Here is a 24,971-nt window from a genome sequence, read left to right on the forward strand (position 1 = left end):
ACTTTTCTGCCTCTGCCATTGGAATTTGTGCAAAAGCCTTAGCACAGTCTATGACACTGAACACAGAGGCACCTTCTAAACTGCTTGTGAAATCCAACACATTCAATATCGGGTACTTGTCTGGCACAGTGCTGGAATTCAGGCCCCTATAGTCACAGCATAAACACCAAGAGTTATCCTTTTTGAGAACCATTTGTAAGGTGGTGGTCCATGCACTGGTAGAACGAGACACTGTTCCGTCTGGTGGCATTGCTTCAGAAGTGGCTGTAGCCACCCTTAACTTCTCCGGAGGTAGTCCCACACACTGGTGAAGTGAGACGCTGTTCTGTCTGTTAGCATTGCTTTGAAAGTGGCTTTAGCCGCCCTTAACTTTTCTGGAGGCAGAGATACAATCTATGTGTGGGCAGAAAGTGACAGACTGTACTGGCATCATGTGAAAGTGGTGGATGGTGGAATGTTGCCGTGACTCAGTGGTGGTCACAGATTCATAATAGTAGGAAATTTTTGAAGCAACTAGTGTGCAATGTCGTTGGCTGGTTGGGCAGCACCAATGGGGACCGTCATTAAACTTCAGGATTCTGCCTGAGCCTCCTACAGACCCTTCTCCATGTCAGCAATCTGCTGCATGACTATATCATTGTTGTCAGTTAGGCCTCTTACAGATTCATTTTCTTTGAGGAATAGTTCATTGAGATAAGGAATTTCCTGCCACAGTCTTCTTGCGTGACACACTCATGTGCACTCTGCATCGAGACATGCACAGAATGAGTAGGAGTTGTCAAGGTGTGGGAGATGCAGAAATCTTCATGCCTTCTGATTCAATGAAATGGTATCTAGTGTTTGATGCAGAAGGGAATGTGTCTACAGCCAGAGACTGCACAAGATGATGATTATGGAGGTCCGTAGATAATGAAAAAATTTAAGAAAATCCTCACCCAGTATGGGACCAGCCACTTTGGCCACTGAGAAGTGCCACAAATGCGAGAAACCATCCTGCAGATTCAATTTCAGATGTCTCCACCTATATGTCTGAATTGAAGATTGATTTCCACTCGATGGAATAAGGTCACCAGAAAACACGAGGCTTCTCTTCCATGTCCCACAGAACAACACTTGTCTCCTAACCTGTGTTGACCAAAAATTCCATATTACAGACATCTTATCCAAGACCAATCATTGTGAAGATTCACATTTAGCAGCATTGTGCATTTCAGGTATGCACTTGCTGGTTGTAGAATTGATATGTGTACCTATATGCATCCATTGCTGTCATTTGTGGCCTACACAGTTGTGAATATCATCTAGCATTGTGACTCAAGCATCTACGGAACCAGCACCATTTGAATTTGCATGGTGGCCACTCATTGGTGCACTATATGCTCCTTGGGATTACATCTACCAGCTTGGTGTTGAGTCTTGCCAGCTCAGTGAGGATTCACTCAATAGGTGTCTGGCAGTTGCTTGGCCAAGTGCCCAGCAACCAAAACATAGCTTGGTGTACCAGATGTGTGTGGTTCAGGGCTGGGGCCCGTAATTTAATCAATCGCTGTGCACGAGTTAACTGTTTCATCACATGTAAATGCCACAGCATCTGCCTTTAAAGCCATATCGTCCACTGTTAGGTCAAGAAATGCAGAAAAAACACTGCAAGCAGCCCACAGAAGGTGATGTGACCAAAATAATTTCACTGACTGGTCTGAAAGCAGTTCCGGACACATCAAAGCATGAAGGAAAGCATAGTGGCTGGGAGGGGGATTCAATGGCACCAAAATTACTGTCCATAATCTTTTGCAAACTGGATTCTGGAGACACAAGGAAATGCTGAAAAACAGTTTCTCTGAACACCATAAAATAACAATGAAGCTGAATATCCTCCACTTGCTCAATAATGTTTTAGTCCAGCTGCAAAATGACAATGTGAGTTGGTCCACGTGTGAAGTCAGATTGTGCAGTTGGAAAATGGTGCCCACTGTGCCAACTATAATTGTGGCCTCAAAGGCCAAAAAGGCTGTAGCATTACATTACTCTGTCTCAAGGCATCACTGGAAGAGGCAGTATGTAATTCAGGAGCAGTAGGAGACTCTAGGGAAGAACAGGTTGCTGACAATTCTTGATCTTCTGTCTCAAGGGTGACAGGTGGCATCATCATAATGTTGGGAGTGTAATTATGGCTCAGAATAAAAAAGAAATTCAACAACAGATCACATTGGAGGCCATCACCATAGGTGACAAGTGTACATAGTATGCATTTCAATGAAATCTTCTTTATTTACTACAATTTACTTCCCAACAAAAGAGCACAACACAGGCACATTTTCACAGACAGACAGTAGTAACAACAAGGAACAAAAGATAATCAAATAAAAGATATAACACACAATATAACGTTCAACTTCTTGGTCACTGACATTTGCCACTTGCCATTGACTATTGCACTAGCCACAATAGACACAGTGTAGACATATTGAAGATAATTCAGAGCTTTCCTTCAGTATACATATTTATTTATTTAGCATATGGCATTTAAGTACATTTCAGTATTGGATCACATTATTCTACATTACATAACATTAGATATATCCACAGACAAACATCTAGTCTTTGTATATATTCAATGGGTTTTTGGGATGCTGTGAGGAATTCTTCAAAGTCCCCACTGAACACTGTGGCACTTCATTCAATTCTGATGTGTTGGATGGTTTGATTAGGTGTGCCGCAGTCAAATCCTAGTGAAGACAGCAGTCCCCATTTGAAGAGTGAGTCAGCACATCTTCTTTGTCCAATTCTTAGTCGGTTCAGAGTTGACCCGATCTTGTGAGGCTGATTCAACCCAGGAACTGCCTCAGTAATGCAAGGCATTAGGTGGTAAGTTGTTGGGGCATTCTGGAGCCATTCTCCTCTCCAAGAGTCAATGTCAGCCCCAGTGAGGCTGTTGAGAGCAAGAGGAGGATGTCTTGAATGAAGCCTCTTGATACTCAGATCAGGTATATTGATATGTACCAATAGTTCAGGGTTTTCTTCGATTGTGTTGTATTCCCTGACCAAGGCTGCTTCTCGTCCTATTTTTGGGGGTGGTACATGATTCAGGAGAGGTAGCCATACCTTAGGTGTAGACCTACAGTTCCTGAAATAATGTGCATGGTGCTGTTAAGTTCAACATCGATTTTGTTCACATGGCTACTGTTTAGCCACACTGGTGCATTGTACTCCACTGCAGAGTATCCCAGGCTCAGCACAGACATGGTCAGAGTTGTTACTGTTGATCCCCAGGTGGTTCCGCAGAGTTTATGGATGAGGTTGTTTCTTGTTCTCACCATTGCAACTTTTTTTGTAAGGTGTGATTTAAATGACAAGGTTCTGTCTAACATGACCCCTAGGTACTTTGTCTCCTTGTTGTGTCTGAGGCGTCTGTTGTCAAAGTATACTTCCCAAGCTCTGTCAGCTTCTCTGTTATTGATATGGAAGCAAGTTACTTCTGTCTTCATGGAATTAGGCCTAAGCCTCAATTTACAGAAGTATGCTGCCTGGACAGACAGATCAGATGTCAGGGTTTCTACCACAGCATGAAAATCGGTGTGCCTTGTTCCAAGGGCCCAGTCATCAGTGTAGCCAAATTTCCTACAAGCTGTTTCTGGCATGTCAGCAATGTATAGCCTGAAAAGCAGTGGGAATAATACTGAGCCTTGAGGTAAGCCATTTTAAAGGAATTTCTGGCTACCGATTTTGTTTCCCTTGATGACCTGGAATCCTCTGTTACCAATAAGGTTCATCACTTTTTGACAGGGAATTATTTTCATCAACTTATAGAGTAGGCCTTGTCTCCAGACGGTATCATAGGCAGCTGAAAAGTCAATTGGCATGTTTAAGTCCTTAGGGTATGTTTCCCGTATGCAGTATTGATGTGAAGAACTTTGCTAACCATATTTTTGTGTATTTGACACACTTGATAAGAAACTCTGGGAGGTTGCCATCTGAGCCTGGGGCTTTACCTGGTTCTGTGTCCTTTATTGCTGCTGAGATCTCTTCAGGGGTGATGTCGCAAGAATATTTAGTGTCAACACTGGCTGTTGCTTTTTACCTTTCTAAGTTCACGTTTAATGCGTATTGTTGTCTCTCGTTGGTTTACCCCCTTTTGATGTTTTAACAATGTGCAAAGTAATTTTGTTAGGTGTTGTGGGTTTTTTTTCTCAAGCAATATGGCTGGCTCCTCCTAGTTTTCGAAGCAGGATACATAATTTAATATACACGTGAAGAGAATCATACTTTTCCATAACTACACTAGTTCAACTGGGCACCCTAATTTTAAAAATAGCTTATAAAAACTCTTCCAATTGTCTCAGATCTGTTATACATCAATTTTTGTGGGTAACAGTCAGTTTACTGATGACACATTCACTGGCAGTGAATTGGGCTTATTTGCAAACATAATGACTAGTGGTTATCTGTCTGTGGGATTCATGTACTGCTATACTGAAGGCAAAAACCAACCAATGAGCAACATGTTACCCCATGGAGTGACCTTGATAGTGGTTCACTATGAGAGTGGAACAAAAATTGCAGATGACCAATACTGAAAATGAAAGGTTAAGGATAGTACAGCACTGTAGTGGTATGTTGCAATCCCCCTTTTGAAACAGAAATGTGGAAATATTCTCAGTGGTATTATCAGAGACTAAATATTGACATTGTCTGAAGGAACTAAATAAGGTCTGTAAACAGTTAACGATGCCTTGTGTGTTCATATCGCAGGTCAGAAATAACCAGCGAAAATGGGTGAAGGTATTGTCACAGACCAGCATTCCAGAAGCTAAAAGTCCCTGCCTTGCACTCATCGTCAGCTTACTCATTGCACAGACCACACAGGACTCTACCCACTCATTAATTTCCATGTCCATGATCTGCCAAATTAAATTTTTGTGAATCTTCATCCAGGTTTGAAATGTTCCTAAATAGCCACCAGTTGGCAACACATGGTAATATTTACATACTAAGAGTGCTAATTAAGGTGGTAAAACACTTGTGCTAATATTTATATATTAAGGGTGCTAGTTTAAGAGGTGAAACTATTTTGACCCATTTACTTTCCCTGCTGGACAGCACAAAACATTTCCATTTAAATGATAGGGCTTCTTTTCCCTCCCTTTATCTTTTCCTCAATTTCCTTTAACCTAATGTTGGATGCCTGGCATTCCACAGTGTCCCTAAACAACTCTGAAAGATGCCGATGAACTTCGCATCCCACTAACTGATTCCTTGGAAGGTACACTCACTAGATAGATCACTACCCACTTCCACAAAATCCGACTAAGGCTGTCGGAAGCAACATGTACATATATGCATATATGATACACTCTAAACTTGAAGGCAGATAGCTGAATTGCCCATTTTGTGGTATGTCCCTTCTGCATTGGTCTTCCCAGCCCCCAGCTAAGAGACTGGTTACCAGTTTGTAGGGTGAATTGCATATAACTGAACTACAAATGTCTTGGAAAGATCTGGAGTAGCCAACATGGGGGCTGTTGCTAACATCATTAAGGCAGCTTGTTGCAAAGAACACCATTCAGATTTTCTTTCTTTTTTTCCTACTTCATTCAACACACCTGCCATGTGGATGAAGTTAGGTATGAACTTTTGAAAAGGATTAATCATGCTGGTGCCCCTTGCCACACGCTTGGGACTCTTAGATAGTGGACAATTGTGAATAGCCTTATTGCAGCTCTGATCAAACCATACATGCCAAAAATGACATCTTTGATTAAGCAGTTTTTATCTTAAAAAGCTTAACTTTATGGCCCCCCCCCCCCCATACTAAAAATAAAAAAAATTTAATTTAATACATGAAAAGATACCATTGAGGAGATAGTCAGCTTTTCTGCTTCATTCGAAAGCATGAATGGAACATAGTTACTCTTATAGAGATTCCAATCACAGCAAAGGCTTTGATTTGCTTGGAGTCTTCAGACAATGGAATCTTATAATAGGCTAGGTTGAGATCCAGTGTAGTGAAGAATTTAGACTCATAAAACCTGGAGAAACAGGAATGTAGATTGGGCAGTGAAATGGACAGCAAAATTATCTTTTTGTTCAAGGTATAGTAATCTATTTCAGGCCAAATTCCCCCATCACCATTTGGAGCAAAAAATGTGGGTATGAAATATGAAGAGCAGGAAGGTCTATTGATTCCATCCTTAAGCAGTTCATCTGTAACTGACCTCAGATCTTTCATCCTTAGTGCTGAAATCCTGTATAGTGGATGCCTGACAGGAAACTGCAGCTGTGCAGCCTGCTTGGAAGGTAAATGATTAAAATCATCCATGTCGTGTTCCTGTGCTTCTCTGGTCATGTATACCTGTGCCAGTGTTTCACAAGAATCATCCTAAAATTTATAGATTCAGTCCCTAGTAAAACATAATGATAATCCTCATTCCTTCCAATTAACAATAAGACCTTATTTTGGAAAAAACTTAGAACAAAGAATGATAGGTACAGTTAATTTACGGACTACCTTCACCTTAAATTTCCAAATGAAACCATGGATCCTCACCTAAATGCTGAATTTCAGTTTACCAGGGCCATCCTACAGTTACCAACTTCAGTACCCAGTGGGGGAACTGGTACAGAGCTTGACACTAGTGATACCACTCCTCACTAATCAATGACACCCTGTGTTAAGTAGGGCACAAACCAGTTCTACATTCTTACTAACATAAATAAGTAGAACAGGAGCAATAGGTGAAGCCACTATCCTATTACACACTATTCAACCTAACCTTGCCCCAATTCCTATCCTCTAGTCAATCAGAATATAAAGTGTGCACCAGCCATGATGCAACTCATAAAACTATGAATGATTGTGGTCTTGTTACACACAGCAAGCTAGATCTATCCTCCAAGCTTATACTTAGACCAATACCATTGATACCCTTGTCTTCACTACACTAATGCCTTTGCTGTGTGCCTTATATGCCACACATTCATGCTAAGGGCTCCCAAATTTGTTGTATCTACCAGTAGCACCTTTACACTAATTAATCTAGTGCCTGCGGAGATATCAATTGTTTACACCAATACTCCTGTAATCCACTAAGACTATATTGCACAACCCTAGTTTATTTACATAATCCATTAAATGTCCTGTACACTTCCCCGCTGTGGCTCCAGGGGTTAGAATAGGCCTGAGATATTCTTGCCTGTCATAAGAGGCTACTAAAGGAATATCTCACTTTTTGGCCCTAAGAGTTCAGGTCCCATTCTATGGGACATCTTACGTGGTGCGTAAGTTATCGATAGTGCCCTTAGATTCAATTGCCTGAATCTCTTGTCATGGCTTTGCATCTCCACCTGTGATTCAACTATTTGGGCAAGGACACTTTCCAGGGTATGTCATCTTCTTCCATTGTCTCCTGTCCTATTTTGCCCCCATGACAATACTAGATTTCTCTGCACCCAATATCCAGCATGGTAGCCAGTCTGATGTGGTGAGGCCATCATGTACCCATTTGGCAATAGGCCTCTGACAACACAGGGATCGCACTGCTGATGCCTGAGCTGTAAACTCCCCACCTATGCAAAGGATTACATGCCTGTCTTCCTGGGGCATCAGGACTCCCAGCAATGGCCATCATGCCAGTTGGCCTTTGCTGTGCCTGGGTGGCACCCATGGAGAGAGCCCCTGATCAGAGTGGGTGTCATCAGGGTGGATGACCCACAATGAAGTGGACTAAGTCATCTCTTGCTGGAGACTAGGGCTCCAACAGTCTCTAAGAAGGGCAAGATCAAATACAATGCCAACAGGTTTGACCCTAAATCATTTCTCTCCCTTGCTACACCATGAGAGGAATGTAGGGCTACAGAACGGAGAGGATCATATTCGCCTCGGTTTTTAGTCTGTAGCAGAACTGATGGGTACTCCTTTCTGCCTATGAAGCCTCAGTTTCTCATTGAACACCTTGAGTATAAGTTTGGAGACGTAACAGCACTGTCCAAGATGTGAAACAGCACATTCTTGACAGCACCCCTGCCCAATCCAGAGTGTTACTCACCTGTGACAAGCTGGGTGATATTCCTGTTTCCATCACTCTCCATAAAAGCCTCAACATGGTTCAGGGGATCATTTTCCATTGTGATCTCCTCTTACAGTCTGATGATGAGCTCCACGTCAATGTAGAACACTGAGGTATTCGTTTCATCCTGCGCATTTACAGGGGACCCAAAGACAACAGGGTTGTTCATCTTGGCCTTTGAGGGCAATTCATTGCCTGAAAAGGTCAAGGTGATGTTTTACTACTGTGACTTTAAACCATATGTCCCTTCCCCTATGTGGTGCTTTACATGCTGGAAGTTTGGGCACATGTCTTCCCACTGCACTTCCAGTGCCACATGTTGAGACTGTGGATGTCTACTGCACACAGATACTCCATGTGCGCCACCTCCCACTTGCATCAACTGTGGAGAGCACCACTCCACTTGCTCACCAGACTGCCAAGTACTCTAAAAGGAGTGGAAAATCATGGAGTACAAGACCCTGGACCGGTTGACTTACACAGAGGCTAAATGTAAATTTGAAAGATTACACCCCATTTGGTTGATGCCAACATACGCTGCAGCTATGTCACCTTTGCTGTCCCAAGTTCCAGTAGTTTCTCACTCTGTGCCACTAACATTGGGCCCCCCGGGCCCCTAGAATACATCTGCCCCCTTGGTGGTAGGGAGTAAATCTTCCTCCACTGCTCCCAAAGCACCTACCTCGGGAGCAAGGCCCAAGCAAACATGAGGGACATTGGTCCCTCTCCCCTTCTGGAGAAGCAACAGCCTCCTAAAACTCCTCTCATGTGGAAGGGGTCCCTTGGAGCCCTCTTTCCCAAGGTCTCCACTAATGCCATGGTGGACAGTTGCCAGTGGCTCACAGAGCCAAATGCTGCTGGATGAAAAGCTTCACAGTCTTCCTCCATGCATGAAGCTACTTCAAAGAAGTCCTGGCAGCAAGCCCCTAAAGAGAATTGAGAGGACAAGCAACCAAAGAAGTCTGCTAAGAAAAAGGACCCTCTAGTGGGCCCAACACCACCACTCCCTACCAATTCTCCATCTGAGGATGTGGTGGAGATCTTAGCATCCCACGCGGACCTGGATCTCATTGATGCCTCATCCACCATAGAAATGGCTACAAATACTCAATTGGTGGCAGCAGGTGACCCTGAAGCATATCCTGCCTCCTTGTACACTTCATACTTTCCCAGCCTCACAGTAACGTCATCCTCCAGTGGAATTGCAGTAGTTTCTTCCACCACATGGCTGAGCTATGGCAAATCTTAAGCTTTAAACCTGCATTCTGCATTGCCCTCCAGGAAACCTGGTTCCCGGCAATGCAGACCCCTGCCCTCCATGGCTATAGAGGATACTACAAGAACCATAGTGACTATAATAGTGTGTCAGGTGGAGCTGAACTCTGTATGCAGTGAACCTGTGCCTCTTCAAACCCCTCTCAAAGCTGTGGCTGTCAGGATAAGGACGACACAGGAAATAACTGTCTGCAATGTACATCTTCCTCCAGATAGTGCAGTACTCCTGAATGCTTTGGCTGCACTGATTGATCAACTCCCTAAACCTTTCCTATTTTTGGGAGACTTTAATGCTCATAACCCCTTGTGGGGTGGAATCATGCTTACTGACTGAGGCAGAGATGCCGAAAATTTACTGTCACAACTTGACTTCTGCCTCTTAAATACAGGTGCCCCTACACATTTCAGTGTGGCACATGGTACATATTTGACCATTAATGTCTCGATTTGCAGTCCTGGCCTTCTCCTATCTACCCACTGGAGAGCACGTGAGTGTTGGGACAGATACATCTCCACCACTGGGTGCCACACATCACCTTCCCAAGTGTGAGCAAAGATAAGACGAGGTTTTGGGTACCAGACCACATCAGGTGTTCCCGGTGTTAACATAGATGGCATGTTATCTACCGACACAAACACGATTGCTGAGCACTATATTCGCACCTCTGCATTGGAGAATTACCTCCCAGCCTTGCGCATTCTCAGACAGTGGATGGAAGGGGAAGTCCTCTCATTCACTACACACAACAGTGAATGCTATAATGCCCTATTTACAGAGTGGGAGCACCTCAGCGCCCTTGCACATTGCCCCGACACAGCTCCTGGGCCAGATAAATCCACAATCGGATGATTAAACATCGCTTGTCCGATTACAAGCGACATTTCCTAACCATCTTCAACTGGATGTGGTGCGATGGCATCTTCCCATCGCACTGGTAGGAGAGCACAAACATACCAGTGCTCAGACCCGGCAGAAACCCGCTTGATGTGGATAGCTATCAGTCCATCAGCCCCACTAGCATTCTTTGTAAACTGCTGGAACGTATGGGCGTTCTTTGTAAGCTGCTGGAACATATGGTGTGTTGGTGGTCAGTTGGGTCCTGGAGTCAAGTGGCGTGCTGGCTCTGTGCCAGGGCAGTTTCTGCCTTGGTTGCTCTACCACTGATAATCTTGTATCCCTCGAGTCTGCCATTTGAACAGCCTTTCCCAGACAGCAACACCTGATTGCTGTCCTTTTGGACTTACGTAAAGCATGTGCTATGACCTGGTGACATACCCTTCCACATTGTATGAGTGGGGTCTCTCAGACCCGCTCCCGATTTTTATCCAGAATTTCCTGTCACTTCATACTTTCCACGTTCAAGATGGTGCCTCCCATAGTTCCCCCCATATCCAGGAGAATGGGGTCCCACAGGGCTCTGTATTGAGTGTCTCTATTTTTAGTAGCCATTAAAGGTCTAGCAGCAGCTGTGGGCCCGTCCGTCTCACACTCTCTGTATGCAAGCTACTTCTGCATTTCATACTGCTCCACCAGTACTGGTGTTGCTGACCGACACATACAGGGAGCCATCCACAAGGCGCAGTCATGGGCTCTAGCCCACAGCTTGCAGTTTTTGGCAGCAAAGTAGTGTGTTATGCACTTCTGTCGGCATCAAACCGTTCATCCGGAACCAGAACTTTACCTTACTGATGATCCCCTCACTGTAGTGGTGACATAACGATTCTTAGGACTGGTTTTTGAAGCCCGATTAAACATTGCTTCCCCACCTTCATCAGCTTAAGCAGAAGCACCTCAATGTCCTCCGCTGCCTCAGTAGGGGTGCATATTGCTTTATGCTGCTAGACCTCTACAGAGCCCTTTTTCAACCCTGCCTCGACTATGGGAGTCTGGTTTATGGTTTGGTGGCACCCTCAGCATTATGTTTACTCAATCCAGCTCATCACTGTGGTGTTCAACTAGTTACATGAGCTTTTAGGATGAGTCTGATGACCAGCGTCCTGGTGGAGGCTGGAGTCCCTCCATTGCAGATCAGGCAAGCACAACTGCTCACCCGTTACATTGCACAAGTTCATGGTTCTCCTGCACATCCAAATTACATTCTCCTTTTCCTACTCACAGCGGTTCATCTCCCACATTGGTGGCCCAGGTCAGGGCTTACAGTTGCAGTTCGTGTCTGATCCCTTGTATCTGAACTGGAGTCCTTGCCTTTACCACCTATACTCGAGGTCCATTCACGTACACCTTCATGTACACCTAGGCTGTGAATTTGTCTGGACCTTTCACGTGGCCCAAAGAACTCAGTTCACCCCACAGCTCTCCACTGCCACTTCCTCTCAATTCTTGACATGTACTGAGGCCATGAAGTGGTTTACACAAATGGCTTGATAGCAGATGGTCACATCGGCTTCACGTATGTCCATGGAGCACATATTGAACAGCTCTCCTTGCCTGATGGCTGCAGTGTTTTCACTGCACAGCTGGTGGCTATATCTCGTGCACTTGAGCACATCTGTTCACGCCATGGGGAGTCGTTTCTTCTGTGTACTGACTCTGTGAGCAACCTACAAGCTATTGACCAGTGCTATGCTCATCATCTTTTGGCAGTCACCATCCAGGAGTCCATCTATAACCTGGAATGGTCCGGTCATTTAGTGGTGTTTGTGTGGACCCCAGCACACATCAGAATCCCAGGCAATGAACTTGCTGACAGGCTGGCCAAACAGGATTCATGGAAACGGCTTACAGAGATTGGCATTTCAATAACTTATCTACATTCATTATTACACCATGAGGTTTTTCAGCTTTGGGAGATGGAATGACATAGTCTCAGTATGCACAACAAACTGTGTGCCATTAAGGAGACAACGAATGTGTGGCAGTCCATGATGCAGGCCTCTCGCAGGGATTCTGTGGTTCTCTGCCGGCTCTGCATTGGCCACATTTTGGCGACCTAAGGCAACCTCCCATGCCATGGAGACCTGCCTCAGTGTCGATGTGGCACCCAGTTGTCAGCGACCGTATTCTGGCGCACTGTCCCACTTTGACTGCCCAGTGGCGAAATCTTCAGTTACCAGACTCATTGCTGCTAATTTTATCTGACAACACCTCATTGGCTGATTTAGTTTTACATTTTATTCATGATAGTGGGTTTTATCACTTTATCTAAGTTTTAGTGCATGTCCTTTGTCCCTCTGTGTCCTCTAGCCTAGTGCCTTTAGGGTGGAGGTTTTAATGTGTTGCAGATTGACTGGCGACTCCTTTTTATTTTCATGGTCAGCCAGCTGTGGTAGTCTGTTTTATCATTTTAATCTCTTCTGCCTTTTCATTTAAGTGTTTGTTGCCCTTCTGTCGTTCTTGTGGTTTTACCTTTCTCTCCATTTAGTGTTGTCAGTCATAATTGTTTTATTCTCAGCCTTGTGGGATTGATTTATTCGGAACAAGGGACCGATGACCTAGCAGTTTGGTCCCTTCCACCTTCTTTTAAGTCAACCAACCAACCTGTACACTTTGGATATAGCAACAAATAAAACTGTTGTCCCCTCAAGTCGCACCGAGTGAGGTGGCGCAGTGGTTAGACACTGGACTCACATTCGGGAGGACAACGGTTCAATCCCACGTCCGGCCATCCTGATTTAGGTTTTCCGTGATTTCTCTAAATCACTCCAGGCAAATGCTAGGATGGTTCCTCTGAAAGGGCACGGCTGACTTCCTTCCCCATCCTTCCCTAATCCGATGAGACCGATGACCACGCTGTCTGGTCTCCTTCCCCAAACAACCAACCAACCAACCTCTCAAGTCGCAATTTTCACCTTATCCCTAAATCCACTAGGAACCATAACAGGTACTGACTCTACATTGAAGTATCAACTGACAATTTTCTACTATATTGCAACAATCCAAGTAAAGGATTAGGTAAATTAGCAAAAAAATCAATGCAGTGTCAATCCTTGGCTGTCAACAAGTCCCCAATCAGTCTCAATTTTGTGTTCAGTTCCCCCCTCCAGTAGTTTCCAAACACTTCACTTTAATTCCTGACCAAGATTCAGAGCAGACATTTCCTCAGTATGTTCCAAGAGGACAGAGGCTTGTTCCTATAACTTATTTATCCATTTACACACCTTCTCACTCCCTTTGACGCAATCCAGATCAAACAACCCAATCCAATAATTTGTTACTTGGGCCTTCAGGCGCCATAATTGTGCACAGGAGGGTTCCTCTACTTCAAAACAAGATACAACTAATGCTGTTTCATCTAAACGGTTTTGATGCTGGCTACAGCCTCACTCTCCATATTACGATGCATCAGAGCTATGAGAAAAGGGTGTTGCAATACTTCCTCCAGCATCCACATTTGGTCAGCTACACTCCCAAGGTGCTCACACCCCCTAATTCTAATTTCAAATTGAGATTCTTACTTCCTCAGGTCACTGGCTCCAGGCACCTTTATGTCACCCATTCTGAAATAAACAAATCTCGACCAGTTAATATGTTCTAGTCATCTACAGAGAATAATCCACTAATTAACAGTAAACCACAAAAAAGACATAACCATACTCTGCTACCATTGTGTACCAGAGGATAGGGAGATTGGAATGGTTGGTTGGTTATGTGGACTGTTTCTAACAACTTTTATTAAAAACAAAAAACCACACAATAATTCTCAGTTTCTGTGCCTTAAATGAAAAAAGTTTAGTTTAAGTTTATTTACAAGAAAAAAATTAAATTTCACTGGCCAGGTGCAATTACTAATAGATCAAGCACAGCAACACAAGGAGTTATCTCCCAATTATTAAAAATTTTTGAAATGTGAATTTAAATAATTACTTTTAGAAACATAGAGGTTGTTCCAGCACCTGGTTGTCAAGCAAATTCCTGTTGAATTGCTGTCAGTTGCCTCAGATACCTGTTGACATGCCATATAGAAGAACCAAGACATACCCAGGAAAACTGCCAGGTTTTAATGGAGCTCAAACCATTTCTTATGTCAGCAGCAGTCATGGACACTTGGTTGCAGTGTTGATTGTATCAGCTCATCACCAAAAGTCTTTCTGCCCACAAGTACCTTGCTGCTCCACAGTGTGCAGCAGTTGCATGCCATATGATGCTCGTGCTTGGTGCAGCCACTGCAAAAATGAAAGTTGCTGTGTCCATCACAGCACAAGAAGCATATATGTTATTTTATTTTACTCCTAATATTTACTGAGTAAAATATATTTGTCTTCACAACACACTCTCCCAGACTGCCCCATCCCCCACTACCGATTTTTTTTTTTTTTTTTTGAAAATAACTACAGGGTACATAGAAACAAACTAATATTAAAATTTCAGAATACTTTCATTGATTATGGTTTAAACTTGATGCTGAGTATCTTGACAATAACTCTAGTTAGAATAACACAGAAATTTTTGTTCCAGGTACCATTTATACCCATACTGCCTGCAACATGTATTTTTGTCAACACTTATTTAATGATGATGTTAGACGTGTTCACATGGATCCGATTTGGTGTATGGATAATCATAGGTAAATATACAACTTGTCTTAAGAAGATAGTGCTCCATATTTCACAAATATTTGAAAATGTCATAATAAACTTGAAAGAGCTGCTGATAAAAATTTCTTTGTTGTATAATGAGTTTCAGTCCATAGATCATAATCAGGGCTCATGTACAGTATACCATTGGTGTACAGAATACCTGGTGATAATCTGTGGACCAAAACAGTACAAAAAAGGAGAAAAGAACAGCAGCCAATAGCTAAATCTGTCATTTCGTTACAGGAGATTTAGATTTCAACTATTACATAGTTTTCTTCAGTGTAAAAAATTACAAAACATGAGAATCAGGAACAAAAGTAAGATTTTTTAACAATATATTGTGAGTTCAAACACAAGCAGCACATAGTTACATACTATGTAACTACGGGTGACATTAGTCCAAAGTGTCACATAGTAAACAGTATTGGTTGATGTAGAGCATATAAGGGTCTAAAATGTCAAAATGTTGTAAGGTAGGCACTGGCACATAAAAAATGAATGAATAAGTAAAATAAAGAAATGAAAATAGTAAAATAAAACATGGTCCTTCCTCTTCGGGCATAACCTAAAATCAACATTGTAAAAATACATTGGTGCCATCTCTGGGTGTATTGTGCAGCCATGTGGAATAAAACACTATTACAGTGTCAAATGGTATGACGCCTGCCAGTGGTGCATAAAAAATTAACAAATAAGTAAAGTAAAGGAATATATTAGAGTTACGAAAAAACATTGTTAATTCATGGAGGCATGTACTATCTATGCAACCAACTGAAGGCAGTTTGTTTGTTGCCTTGCACATTTCGCTCGATTTATTTGGGAAGCATCAGCAGTGGCCTGTATTACATGTTTCCTTTTTTACATACAATAAATGTATTATGTGGTAGATATAATATGCTGCTATATTAAATTTTTTCATGTTTTTTAGGTTAAAATCAACTTTTGTAGCACAAAGTTTGTAATGTGAAAACACACACACACACACACACACACACACACACACACACACACACACACACACACACACACAAACAACAACAACAACAAATGGGAAAAAATTAAGAGTGAAACTGAGAGGTTGTAGAGAGGCATGATGAGAAACATGAGAGGATGGATGGTATGAGTATAAGAGGGATGTTCAGAGACTGAACTAGTAAGTAAGAAGACCCGGGTTCGAGTCCCAGCTGCAGCACAAATTTTAATTCATTTCTTCTACTTTGACTTAAATGTCTCAGGGAAACATATAATTATAAGACTGAGAGAAATATTGGAAGAATGATGTATGGAGGAGGGAGAGAGAGAGAGAGAGAGAGAGAGAGAGAGAGAGAGAGAGAGAGAGAGACCCTGAATCCCACTGGGTTTTGTCTCTCCCTTAATTTTATTCACACTAGACTCGTCAAGTATCTGCTGTGCATCAGTCACTACTTCCAGTGGAAAACTTCTCTCCCTAAGTGCTCAACACCTAACTGTGACCTTCTGTGACTCCCATTCAGCCACCAACAGGTTGACATACCAAGAAATAATTATGAAAAATCTGTCTCGATTGCACAAACTACCTGGTGTTTACTCAGGTTTGATCGTGGGTTAACCACGCCTTCTGCAGAACAAATATAAGACAGCTTGTCTAAATAGGCATAGTCAAAGGATAAAATCAACACCTACAGCAGCAAGACATTTTTAATAGCAATGCAAGACAAACTTTGTGCACAGATGGTAAATCAGCCACAAGCTAATATGGAGGCCTAGAATTCTATGTCTTAATCCCTGCATCATCGCTTTTGTCATTTACTCAATTTGCTATTTGTGTGACAACTTTTGGCAATCAGTTTGCACATGTGAGCAGCCTGTGGTCCCTCAGTTCGGTGGAGAGCCTGTGACCATTGTCCATTGGCTGGGGCGAGGCAGCACACACAGGCTTGAAATAAGCAATATTATTGACTTGGTACACATGTACCGTGTATTTGTAAATAATTTTTATGGGGTCTTGCCACTGTAGGTGTTGATTTTAGCCTTTGGCTATGCCTATTTAGACAAGCTGTTTTATATTTTTTCTGATGAAGGCATGGTTACCCACACTGAAACCTAGGTAAACACCAGGTAGTTTGTGCAATTATTTCAATACCTACGATTGCTGATGCGCTGCAATGCTGAAAGTGCTTAAACATGCCAAGAGTTTGATAACTCCAATCTTGCCTCTCTCTCATTTACAAAATCCCTCCACAACAACAGCATATCTGCTTCAATATGTTTCATTTATAGCCTTAATCCTTGCGTGGGCATGCCTGCGTATAAAGTATGCAAACCACAAATAACATTTTTGCACCATTCCATTGTTGTTTCATGATTGTGAGCTCACACCTATTGCTTCATTATTGCTTCAGGTAACACAGTAATAAATTGGTTTGTTATTTATCAAAGTGGGCAACAGTAATATAAAATAAAAAGTGAGCTTTGAGAGAAAAAAATTATGATCCATTCAAGAAAATAAATCAGATTACAAGTTAGCAGCACAATCCCACAATGATACTATGAGATAATTAATAATCAAATAAGTGGCTGGCTGAAGTCTGATGCAGCTGTGCTATTTAATGGTCATTACAGTGGGGTAACATATGTCTGTCAGAATGGAATGCTATAATGAAAGTTTATTTCATTATTGTTTAATTAAACAGAAATTCAGCTCATATTATGTCAGTTTATTGTATTGTTATTTAATTGAACTAAGATTAAACCATGATTTTGCTCATACATATATACCTTGGTAACATACAGCCATTCTCCACATGTACAATGTGCGCCACGTGTCTGCTCCTGTTATGAAAAACAGGCACCTGCACAAGGGTTAAAACAATTCTCAAGCTAATAATTGTCCCTGTGAAAATGCCCTGTACTGTGAAGTAAGAAGAGAGTTGAACATCTTATCGATAATGAGATACCTTTGTAAATGGAACACAAGTTTCAATAGCATAAGGATGGTAAATAAAAACTTACATATTCTTTTATGAGGAACCATCTCAGCATTTGTCTTAATCAGTGTGGGAAAATAGCACAAATTTACATCTTGATGGTCATATGGGGATTTGAATCCTGCTCTTCCTAAATGTGTCATGTGATAACCACTGTGCTAACTCACTAGGTTCATTACTGTGATGGTACACAATGGGGAATATCTGATGGAGAGTATTTGACAAATGCTAGATTACTGTACTTGCAAATCTTACCATAGTAGTTGCCTAACAAAGATCCTGCTTTATCTGCAAACTTGTAAACTGTTAAATCACTTCCAAGACCTTATACCTGAATCCATCATTTCCTCCTTCCACCCCCATGTCATTCACCATATGTTTATATGTATTGTTTATTGATCCTGGGAACTCTGCATTCATGAAAAGATTTCTCTTCTCAGCACTAGCCATTTCCTTACAGATGGCTTTATAAGACCCTCTGTATACATCAGAAACCACCAACACCACTTCATCTCTGACTGTAGGCACATCTTTCTCATTCAAAAGGCATTACCCTGCATCAGGGATAAGATGGATGCTACACATACAATGAGAGAAAGTTTTTCTCAGAGTATGCTAACAACCTTGCCGAGTTCATCATGACAGGGCCATGTGGTTCACAACAAATCTCTCATGTCATATCTCTCCATAATCCTGTAATACTCTCTGTTTCACAGTACACCATCTTTGCTAAATACCAGCCAGCACTTGAGCATTCCAGCAATATTCTATTCCAGGATTCAACTAGAGTTCATCATGGTCTAAAATAAAGAGCCCCTCCTGAAGACTTGTCCTATGCAACCAAAAGTAATGTTTTGCCACTCACCAATATTCTGGGTCATCCATTCACCACTCACACTTCCAACATCAAGCCCCCTTTGATCAAACTCATGTGAGTGCTACAAATGTAAATTGGACTCGCATTCGGGAGGACGACAGTTCAATCCCGCGTCCGGCCATCCTGATTTAGGTTTTCCGTGATTTCCCTAAATCTCTCCAGGCAAATGCCGGGATGGTTCCTTCGAAAGGGCACGGCCGACTTCCTTCCCCGTCCTTCCGTAATCGTCTGAGACCGATGACCTCGCAGTTTGGTCTCTTCCCCCAAACAACCAACCAACAAATGTAAATTTCTTCCATATGCCCAATAAAAAATTAAGCATAAGCAGAGGAAAGAGAGATGTAAAAGGGAAAGATAAGCACTTGCTGTTATTGGCAATCAACATTTCCCCATGAACTAATTGAACTATCTGTATAACCGTAGACCATTGCCTCTTTGAGAAGGCATGTAATTTAATGACAAAGGAAAGCAGAACACTAGCACTATAATGTTCTAGTAATGTCTGGACTTTTGCTGTTGATGTATAGTATATGTTTGGTGAAGTTTATGAAGTGATGCCACAAAGAGGTGACTTGGACTCTGATTTGTAGTGTAGACACTCCAACTACAATGAAGGATCTTAGATAATGACAGAAGTCTCAGTAGCATTGAATGGATCACAAAGTGCCACTTTAATGTTGCAACAACAATTCTAGACACAGGAAACAATTGTTGTAGACCAGTAGAGAAAAAATATTAACACTCCAAAATAGGTCTGCACCTCACCTTAACTGCATAAAAAATAGTCCAGGGATATACACAACATAATTGTCTGCATGATTCACACCTGTCCCAGAAAATCACATCAGAAAGTGAAAAGAATATTTTCAAACTGACGACAGACAGTTATTAACAACCTACTTACGGGATAAAATGTTGAAATTTAGTTCAAATGTTACAAATGGAGAACAACTAAGATTACAGGTCAAAGATAACATAAGCCACATGTAAGAAGATAAATACTTACTAAGCAAAGTATTTGCAATGAGCAAAGATGCACCTTAGAACTATTAGCAGAAAGTTGCACAAACAGAAACAATTATGCTCTCACAAGAAAAGATAATGCAGGGAAGCTGAGAGATAAAACGTAATGGCAACTACAGCTTCCATAAGAAGAGTTTTGTTAGATGCCTATAAAAATTTCCACAATTACCTCTTTGCAGAATATCACAAAATCCTAGGAAGTTCTGGTGAAATGTAAAGTCAATGACTAAGTCCAGACCTACCATCCAGTCTCTTGCAGATCATTATGATCCTGAATATGAGGACATCAGAGAGAAAGATGACAAGAAAATTCATATTGGAAAATTTTCATGCATGAAGATACTGTCATATCAGGGGTTGACCACTGCACACAGACAATATCAAGAGTTATTAAAATGATAAAGACTACTGAAAACAAACAAAGCACTATGCTCAGATAGAATTTCAGTTGGATTTAGCATTGAATGACCTGTGTAGTTAGCCAATAATAGAGCTCTTATTTATTAAGAACTGTTTCTGTGGTAAATAGCCAAATGTCACTGGAGCAGAGTTTAGGTCACTCATGTTCACAAAGATGGTAAAAGAATGGATGCACATGATCACAGATCAACATCCATCTTTTGCAGGATCCATTCTTTAATCTCAAGCATTACGTTGTTTGTGAAGGAAAAGAAACTTCTCTCAGAGAAGAAAAATAGTATGCTTTATTCACATGTACTATCATGCAAATAGAAGACAGAGGTGAAGTCATTCAACACTCCCACATTGTCAGCTGAGAACCATCATATGGAGTATCTTCACAAATCAGTAATTTGTGCAATGAATTTTTGATTGATTAAAAGAAACATATATTTAATATACTAGGTGACAATTTTACTATGGGAGTGAAAGTAACATTAGATGTGTGTTACGCAAGCATGATAAAAACTCTAATTTTCTAATTAGAACAAATGAGAGCTCCAGAGTTGGGGGCATGTGTGCACGAGACATGCTTGCTTGTGTGAATGCTCGGCATGTTTTTCTCTTTTTCTGATGAAGGCTATGGCCGAAAACTTCTGTGTAAGTGTCTTTTAATTGTGCCAGTCTGCAACTTAGCATGTTATCTTTATGATACGTAGCAATCTATCTTTTCCTACATTGTCGATATTCATACTTGGAGTTTTCATTGTTTGACATATTGTGCACAAACAGGTGAGCAGTTCCACTACTGTTTGATTGCACTGTTACAATACATTCCTGGAATAGTAACTACCATATAACAGCTATCAGTAGCCATTCAAAGGGCTCTAAAGTGGGATGATGACATAAAACAAATAGAAAAAAAGTATATGACAGGCTGATATTCGTTGAGAGAATCTGAAGGAAATTAGATTCATCCATGAAAGCAGCAGCTTACAACCAATTCTTGACTCTTGTTCATTTGACTGGAACCCTTACCAAGTTGGATTAGTAGAAGAGAGAGAGAAGACTCAATGAAGATTGGGATGTTTTGTCATGAGATCATTTTGTTGATGCAAGAACATTATAGAGGTGCTCAACAAACTTCAGTGGCGGACACTACAAAGAGAAGCTTTGTGCATCACAGTGAGGTATCCTGTCGAAATTTTGGTGCATACATTCCAAGAAGAACTGGGCAGATATACAGATATACTTTCTCACATACACATCTCACAAAATGATGATGACAAGAAAATTAGAGAAACTGGAGAACATACAAAGGTTTATTGACAGTCATTCTTCCCACATATCTTTTATGAATGGAATAAGGAAAAGTGAAAAAGATAGTGAGACCACAAGTAGCATCTGACACACACCATAAGGGGGCTTGTGGAGACTACATGTGGATGTAGATATTATTTAGAACCTTTTCTTTTCAGTAGTATATTTTGTACAATCTAGTACATCATAAATAATGTGACTGAGCTTTGCTTTGGTCTGTAAACCCTTCTAATCCTTACCATTAATTTGTTCTCTTTTCTTGTTTATATGTAACTTTTGGACATAGCTACTAGGCTTGGATATATTGCTCATTCTTAATCCACTAGCCAATCATAGGTGGTGAAATCATATAAAATGTCTCCTGCAACCATTGTACCGCAGTCTGTGTGAGAGTAATAACCAATCACTTACTGATCAGATCTAATGAATTCCCACCACAGAGTGGCCAGTCGAATGAAGTTTGTGCTGCTTATCACAAAAGATGATTTCAAGAGCTGCTTTCTGAATCATAATGTGCGAGACTTGCTCTGCACTACCAATCCTTCCAAAGTTCACGAGTGGTAAATGTTCTTCTAATACATCTAACAATGGAAAATCCATGATGGAGTATTGACAGTAGTATGAAAATGATAGATCGGCACTTACCATATAACAGAGATGCTGAATTGCGACTATACAGAACAAAAAAACTGTCAAATAGTTAAGCTTTTGGCCAAAAAGACCTTCATCACAATTATACAACATACACACTCACACAAATGCAACTCACCCACAAGTGACTACAGTCTCTGGACCCGGAGGCCTCAGCAGCCATAGGCTACAGTTTTGGTAGGATTGTGACTTGTCCCATGGGCAATCAGAATCATTCTCCACGCTAAAACAAACCTCACTTGTGAACATGCTAGTGCCCCACTGTTCTTGGTCCATTCATAGCAGGCAAGACACCATGTTTGTTTTAACTGCTTACCTGCCTAAGTGTTCAGGTACAGGTTATTAGCTCTAATTTTAGTTACAAGATCAAGCATTGCGTTTTTACCATCACAAATAATCTCTACAATCACTTGTTTAAATAACAGTAATAATAAAATATAAAGATAGAATGGAGACATAAACAGCAAGAGAAAGTTTACATGCCTGTGTGTGCTCATTTAACTTTTTCTAACAGTAATACACAAGGTGTTAAAAAAAGTATCGAATACTTTTATAGGTGGTAGTACTCATAAAAACAAGAAAAATAAGCCCAGTAAATAGGGGTCTGGAAATGCAGACTGTCAAAGATAAACAAGTGTGTATAGGACGGGCTGTGTGATGCTTGGTTGTAGGTATTTGCACAGTCATTACATTGGCACTCCATCAAATGTGTCAGCAGAGTATGATGATGTCTTACTCACAGTACTCTGCAGTCAGTTGTATAGTTCAAGTGATGTTGTAGGCTGTGTTAGTTTGTTATGTTTATGTGCCTTATTGTATTGTACTGTCAACTCTGAGTACATATCATGGTGTTTTACCATCTTCCAAATGCAGATTCACTTAAATGTTTATGTTTATCATACTATTTGTACATAAATATGGTGTAGTATATTTATATTTTCTCTCTTCCACCACTTGTTAGCATTGGAAGTCTACTACTCGACAAGTGAAATGGCGGATATGATGTTCTCCTATGGTTTAACAAAAGGATGTAGCCTGCAAACCTGTGCCCTCTACGCTGAAAAATATCAACAGCACAGAGTGCCCTCTGATAAGCTGTTCAGCACACTTTTCAAGTATGTCAGGGGCACAGGTACCCTTGCAGCTTGGAAAACTGGCAGCAGAAGGCCCTGCACTGTCCACATGCCTGACATGGAGGAGTGTGTGCTACATCCAGTGGAAGAAACCTGTGGGACCAGTGTGCGATGATTAGCAACAGCAGAAGGCCTCCCACTCTCTTATCTGTGGGGGTACTTCATTAACAATTTCTGTGCCCATATCACCTACAGCGAGTTCAGGCCCTAAGGACACAGGATCATCATGACAGATGGCAGTTCTGTTAATGGCTGTTGTAGAAGTGTGCCGGGGATCTACTGTTCACATCCAAAATTTTATTTACCAATGAGGCAGGGTTCATGAGAGATGGTGTTGTGAGTTTCCACAACCAGCATGTATGGTTAGATGTAAATCTGCAAGTGATTCAGAAAAGAGGGCATCAACACCAATTCTCATTTGTACTTAGTGATAGATTAATAGGACCATATATGCTACCACAAAGGTTAACTGTGGTGTATTATCTGGAGTTTCCCATTGATGTATTGCCTATCTTGCTGGAAGCTGTGAAATCGCAGCAATGAATACAAAAATGTGATTCATGCATGATGGCACACCAGTACACTTTCATCACAGTGTGTGTGTGAACATATGATGCAGACATTTCAGGATCGCTGGATTTGCCAGGGTGAGGAGAGGAGGGAGGGGGGCACACCTTGACCTGCTCATTCTGCAGACCTCAATCCCATAGACTTCTAGTTAAAGGGACACCTGAAGGAATTGGTCTATGCCACACCAATCAATGATGTGCAGACATTACAGGGTCATGTCTCCAACGTGTGTCTGCAGGTACAACAACAACTGGGTGTAGTTCAAAGGATGCATCATTTCATACACTGAAGGGTAGAAGACCGCATTGTCATGAATGGATACCACATGAATACCTCCTGTAAACGTGTTTATCACAGAAAGTATGCATTTCCAGACCCATGTTTATTGGAAGTATCTCAAAAATATGCTTTTCCTGACACATGTTTACTGGACTTATTTCTCATGTTTCAGTGAGTATTCCCACCTCTCAAAGTATATGACACTTTTTTTAAACACCCTGTACATCAAGAAAATTAATTAATCTCCAGTTAAAAACTTTGTGCAGCAACTGTTAATGTTAGTTATTAATGGTGATTTTGTAATTTTCCAGGGCTCTTGATTTACTTCACAATTGGTTTCTGTATCAGCGATCCAGAGGATGACAGCACAAATGATCTTACTGAACAAGGGGTGGATAATGCAGCATATGTGCAGAATGCCGAATGAGCTCTGTCACTGCTGCAGCAATGTGATATATTCTCAGTAACTGGAAAAGAACTGTTCAATGTGGATAAAAAGTCTTTTTACTTTGTGTGTTTCTTTACATTTGTTTTTTATATTAATTTTCATATTTAATGATTCATGAATATATTTATTAAATTACTTTTTATATGTATATGACTTTATATACAATTGTGTGTTCACAATTATCTCCATCACCATAAAGTAAAAGATGTACATGTACAACCATCCATCATTAATGATAAAGTCTGAACACTAGAGAAATCTCACCATTACCAAATTGTAATAGTGAAACTCAGTGTACTTGTGACACTAAGAAATGTGGATAATCAATAAGGTAACAATGCAATTCAGCACAGATCAACAAGATCATGAAAAATTGTTGTTGTACAGGATTGTCTGTGCAAGGGTTGCATTATCGAAACTAACTCTTCT

The 24,971-nt window shown here is 41.2% G+C and overlaps 1 protein-coding gene across 1 annotated transcript in view; it reads left to right on the forward strand.

Moving 5' to 3' along the window:
- Positions 1-24,655, forward strand: part of LOC126353931 (high affinity cationic amino acid transporter 1-like) — a 139,568-nt gene extending 114,913 nt beyond the window's left edge. The window contains exons 13-14 of the mRNA XM_050003192.1: positions 14,755-14,863; positions 24,406-24,655. Of these exons, the coding sequence (XP_049859149.1) occupies positions 14,755-14,863; positions 24,406-24,521 (225 nt within the window). The 3' untranslated portion in view covers positions 24,522-24,655. The remainder of the gene's footprint in view (positions 1-14,754; positions 14,864-24,405) is intronic.
- Positions 24,656-24,971: the final 316 nt, after the last annotated feature.

The sequence above is a fragment of the Schistocerca gregaria genome, chromosome 3 (assembly GCF_023897955.1).
Source record: "Schistocerca gregaria isolate iqSchGreg1 chromosome 3, iqSchGreg1.2, whole genome shotgun sequence".
Classification (NCBI taxonomy): domain Eukaryota; kingdom Metazoa; phylum Arthropoda; class Insecta; order Orthoptera; family Acrididae; genus Schistocerca; species Schistocerca gregaria.